Source organism: Corvus brachyrhynchos, unplaced genomic scaffold (assembly GCF_000691975.1).
Source record: "Corvus brachyrhynchos isolate BGI_N302 unplaced genomic scaffold, ASM69197v1 scaffold661, whole genome shotgun sequence".
Classification (NCBI taxonomy): Eukaryota; Metazoa; Chordata; class Aves; order Passeriformes; family Corvidae; genus Corvus; species Corvus brachyrhynchos.
In genome coordinates, this window is record NW_008236246.1 from 356,469 (window position 1) to 361,928 (window position 5,460).

Below are 5,460 nucleotides of genomic sequence, written 5' to 3' on the forward strand. Positions count from 1 at the left end.
TCGGTTTCCCCGTGGGCAGGCGGGGTGAAGGCCGGTGGGTGGCATAGGGACGCTGCCCACCCCCGGACGTGGCTGGCGCATGGGGCGCGCTCACAGACAAAACCCTCAGCACGAGGGAAAGCCGGCGGTCAGCAGAGAGCACAGGGCGAGGGGTGTCCCGTGGCCCTTGGTCCCCGCGTGGCCTGGGTGTCCCCTCCATGTCCCCTGGTAGAAGGGACAATTCCCCACTCCCATCCCATCCCATCCCGGGATGGATACTTCAGAGTCCCTGTGGGATGCCCACGCGCTGCACAGGGCGTGCCCTGCCCTCAGCTCTGCTGTCCCCAGGCAGGTGACGATCAGACCTCTGTACCCACGGCCCTGGCAGGTGTGGGGGAAGCGGCACCATGAGGGCCTCTGTTGGGATCACAGGCAATTCCAGAGGGAGAGGCCCCACAGCTGTCCTGGGCTGACGATGTCCCCCACCGTGTGCACCCAGCCTGTGACCAGCACTCCTTCACACACGGTCTCGTGGTGGGACAGAGCCCCAGGGGAGCCCCATCCTTCCCCATCCCTCCCAGCCCCGTGTGCCTGGTCTCAGCTGAGGGCTGTGCTGGGTCAGGTTCAGTGAGAGCCCTGCTCTCCTCCTGTGCAGAGCCTGCTGCTGTGCCCCACGACCTCGTGGCAGAGTTTCTCCCAGGAAAGCTGCACTGGAAATACTGATCCCCTGCTCGTGCAGCAGTGTCATTCCAGCTAGGTTCCCACTGGACTTCTTCCAGATAATCTTTTGGGTTCCTCTATACAATTGTAAATATATGTGTCTTCCAGTTGTTTCCAGTTGCAAAGTTCACAAAATACAAATTAGAAGTCATTTCTCACCCTGCCTCTCCCTGCTTTTGCGGCAATGCAGGCGGTGCTGTGGCTGGAGGCCAGCACAGATCCCACATGCTCCCTGGGGCTCAGCTGGACAGACTTGACACCTGCAGTGCATTCCTGGGGGCAGCAGAACCCAAAACCTTGTCCCCTCTCCTTCCACTGCACCCCGCAGCCCTGTCCCTGTGTGCCACGCCCAAGCCAGCGGCCGGCAGGGTGGGGAAGCGCTGCCTTCTCCAGGAGCCCGGCAGTGGACGCGGTGCCCAGCATCGTCTCCGTGCTGCCTGTGCCTGGCAGAGGGGCCGTGGGCAGGGGTGGTCTGGCTCTGCTCCAGCACTGCCCCAGCACTGCCCCTGCCGTGGGGACACCCTCACACCCTCTCTCTGCTGGCAGGAGCCTGGACCGCCTGGACTCTGTCGAGATACTCCTACCTCCGAAGTTCCCGACCTGGGAGGAAGAATACAACCAGATCTCTGACAGTGTCAACGAGTCCAGCTGCATCAACCAGGTGAGGTGCTGAAGTGCTGACCCACTGTGCTGGCACGGCCAGCGAGGGAGGAGGCCAGCTCAGGGGAGAAGGAGCATCTTCTTCCCTCTTCAAAACAAGGCACTGGCTGTGCTCCAGGAACTGCACAGGCTGTTCCTGGCAGCTTTACCAAAGTGTCATGGCCAGCTCTTTAATCAGGATTCCTATTAGACCTCCTTCCTGCAGCTTTGCCTCCTCTCACACTGCTGGTGCAGCCAAAATCCCTCTGCCACAGGTATGGTAGCCCAGAGGGGGCCCCACAGCGCTGGGAGAAGCTCAGGGCTGCTCTGGGTGCAGGGTCTCACTGTGTCACCCCCCAGAACCATCTGCAAGGCTGTTCAACCTTGCTGCAAGCCCCTCATGCCCACTGGGTGGGTCCAGAGCCAGGGCCAACCTCTCCTGGTGGTGTGCAGCCTGGAACCCTGCAGGGTCACCAGGGACAGCCACCCTGCTCAGCTCAGGACCTCACCCCTCATGCAGCAGACTGGACCCAGGAACAAGGTGCCCGTAGTTCGGGAGGCTGTCCTGCCAGCCAGCTGGAGATGTCTCTCTTGGATATTCCTGGGCCCCATGGCAAAGCCAAGGATGCCTGTGAGGTGCTAGCAGAGGGTGGCAAACCCCTTGCCACAGGGTGGGCTCATGCCCCGACCAACATTTGGGATGCAGTCGATGCAAAATGGGTCTAACTCCCCATGCTGTGGTCGTGGGTTACTCTGGAGCTCCTCAGGGCTGGGATTGCTCTGGAGCTGCCTCACAGGCCGGAGATAACCAGTGCAGGGACGAGCCTTTGCAGAGGTCCCGTGTGCTCATCTCAGCCCTTTCACCGTGGGGCAGCAATGGCTCCACAGCTTTGCCCAGCGAGCCCGGTCACCCTGGGCCTCTGTCCCGTCTGTCCCTGTGTGTCTGCATGGGGACATGTGCCCACACAGCTGCTCTGTGTGTGCAGGGGGGCACAGCAGCGGGGTGGGCATCAGGAGCCCCAGAGTGAGGGAGGTAAAAGGGCATGTCCTGCCCATGTTCCCATCCAGGTGTGGGGGGCTCTGAGCCCCTTGGCTGGAGTCTCCTGGTGCCCCAGAGCGGTGGGAGCCCTTGGAGGGGAGCCAGGGGGGAGCAGGGGCATTGCTGGGCATTGCTGTTCCCTGTGGTCAGTCCTGTCCCTCGTGCAGCAGCAGCAATGTGCTGGGTGTGTCAGTGCACAGCGGGGTCAGGACTGTTGTGGCCTTGTCCTCTGCGTGTCAGTCCGTGCTGAAGCCAGGTCTCTGCTGGAGACTGGGTCTGTGCTCTATCCATGTCTAGAGCTGCTTCCAGGAGCTGAGTGCAGCACCCCCATGGAGACATCAGGAGGGACTTGGAGCTGAAGGGTCTGAGTAGCCCATCATGTGCCAGGAGCTGCCCAGGCAGCCAGCCCAGAGCCAGACTGGTGGCACTGGGATACTGAGGGCACACCGACTGCCACAGCACCCACTCACATGTGGGGCTGCTGCCATCACATGCACTCTGCCACTGTCCCCTGAAAACCAGAGAGTTCAGCTGCAGCTGGTTGGGATTGAGAGGCCTCCCACAAACTGCACGTCTGTTGATCCAGGATGGAAGTCCGTGCTGAAGCCAGGTCTCTGCTGGAGACTGGGTCTGTGCTCTATCCATGTCTAGAGCTGCTTCCAGGAGCTGAGTGCAGCACCCCCATGGAGACATCAGGAGGGACTTGGAGCTGAAGGGTCTGAGTAGCCCATCATGTGCCAGGAGCTGCCCAGGCAGCCAGCCCAGAGCCAGACTGGTGGCACTGGGATACTGAGGGCACACCGACTGCCACAGCACCCACTCACATGTGGGGCTGCTGCCATCACATGCACTCTGCCACTGTCCCCTGAAAACCAGAGAGTTCAGCTGCAGCTGGTTGGGATTGAGAGGCCTCCCACAAACTGCACGTCTGTTGATCCAGGATGGAGCTGGTTCATCCGCCAGTGCATGCTGGTCTCATCCATCTCAGTGCCAGAGGTAGTTCCTGCCCTGCCCTCACTTTTGTGTGACCTCCAACACCTTCCTTGTGTGTCCAGCCAGACCCCAGTGTCTTCCCACATGGAAGCACCTCAACTCTGACAAACAAATCCTCCAGCTCCACCTTGCAGCCCTCTGGCAGTCCGGGGATCAGCAGGTGTGTGTGTCAGTACCCCCTGTCACACCAAGGGGGACAGAGCTGGTGACCCCAACACTGCCAAGCCCCACTGTGAGCTGTGCCCTGTGCAAGAGGGCCAGGCCCATCCCCAGAGCCAAGCCTCTTTCCTCAGGTACACTTAGAACTTCCCGAGGGGGTCATCCTGGGCAGGTGGTGCCAGGCAGAGCCCTGAGGGCGGAGAGGAGGAGGAGGCGGCGGCCGTGCTCCCACGGCAGGGCAGTGTCTGTCGGGGTCTGTCCGTCTGCCGAGTGTCTGCCGTGGCTTTGCTCTGCTGGGGAGGCAGAACAGCTTCTGTGTGGCTTCTTCTGGCGCGGGGACACAGCAGCGAGGTGGTCAGCCCAGCCCTGCAGGCTGAAGGACAGTTCCCCCCACGTGGAGCACTCGGACTGCCCACGCCCCAGGCTCTGTGGGCTGTGAGGTGCTCGCCAGCGCTGGGGGCTACCCAGAGGTGCTCCGTGGGAGCCACGGCTGCCTCGTCCAGCTGCCCCTGTGTGCCGAGGGGTGTCCCAGCACAGTGTGATCCCAGTGTCCCCTGTGGGCATACATGGATATATGGTGCACACAGCAGGCCGAATGCTCAGCAGCTTCTCCCGTGGTTGAGGTGTCCTGTGGAGCTTTGCCGTGTCCGTGCCACTGTCTGAGGGGCCTGTGTGGCCTCGCTTGGCATCTTACGAGCTCTGCAGTTTGTACTGAAGTGTCAGCAGCAGCGGCCCCAGGGGATGGGCGCCCCGCTCCCCTTGTCCTCGGTCCCTGTGCAGTGACTGTCTGTGTGAGGGGCTCCCCTGTTCTTAGCCTTTAACCTTCTCCAACTCTTTCTTCCAGATCTTTGGACCCCCCTCACTTATCCCTCAGATATTTACCCATGGAGAGCAGGTATTGTCCCACTGGCATTTCTCTCATCCTTCCTCACGGAGCTTTCTGGGGCCAGCCTGGGCACCCACAGCAGGGTGTGAGGCAGGCTCTGGGGTCAGCCCATGCCCAGGCCAGCAGCAGGAGAAGGAAAAGAGGAGGAGAAGGAGACAGCACTCCTGCCCTGGGCACTGCAGGGCAGCTGGAGAGCTTGAGTCCTCGGCCCAGCAGGGGCTTAGGGACCTTCAGTTTTAGGGGGAAAGCAGATGAACTTCTTGAGCTAAACCTCATGGACTCAGATGCTGGGCAGAAGCAATGTCCTTGAGTGCCAGGAGAAAGAAAGGGCCAGGAGAGATGGATGTGGGCAACAGGGCCAGTCTCAGCATCTCACCTGTATTTCAGAACAGTCTGCTCTGGGCTGGGTCTGGTTTGACCTGGCTGAGCCTCTCCCAAGACCAAGTTTGCCCAGCAGCTGCCACAGGAGAGTGAGGCAGAGCTGTGAGCAGGGGGCAGGGAGGTGGGGGCAGTGGCAGGGCTCCCCCCTGGCCACAGCCAAGCTCTCTCCTGGCCCTCACCAGGAATGGGGCTGGCATGGATTCCGAGAGCCAGCCAAGGCAAGTGTGGGGGCTGTCCCCCAGCCCACACCTCTCCCTGCTGTCTCCCAGTGTTGTCCCCCGAGGAGCAAGCTGCCCTGGTGGGTCTCACACCTGAGGCTGGGGTGTCCCAGCTGTGCTGGGACAGGGGCCCTGGCAAAGGCTGGACTGGGATTTTGGCCACACGTGCTCTCAGCAGCAGGACTGGGGGTGTTCCACAGGCACTGTGCCGGTGTCTCACCTCCAAGGAGGGGCCCCTCTTCCCTCTCTCAGCAGAGAGCCCCGGGTACCCTGTGCCCCAGCAGCACTGACCACTGACTACTGACCGCTGACCACTGACCACTGCACCTCCCGTCCCGCTGCCGTGAGCGGGACCACGCAGGAGCGGCCGGGGGGCGAGGAGCAGGAGGGAAGGGAAGGGCGGCCGCAGGCGGGGATTGACTGGGGCTGCCCCTGTCCCCGTGCAG

General features: G+C 62.0%; 1 protein-coding gene across 3 annotated transcripts in view; it reads left to right on the forward strand.

Annotated features, from left to right (window-relative positions):
• The window catches only part of LOC103624268 (disks large-associated protein 4-like), a 135,556-nt gene that overhangs the window by 91,059 nt on the left and 39,037 nt on the right, over window positions 1–5,460 (forward strand). For 2 of the 3 annotated variants that reach the window (XM_017746953.1, XM_017746955.1), the window contains 2 exons: window positions 1,246–1,360; window positions 4,374–4,424. In XM_017746953.1, coding sequence (XP_017602442.1) covers window positions 1,246–1,360; window positions 4,374–4,424 — 166 coding nt within the window. The remainder of the gene's footprint in view (window positions 1–1,245; window positions 1,361–4,373; window positions 4,425–5,460) is intronic. The other variant, XM_017746954.1, reaches the window with a different exon arrangement.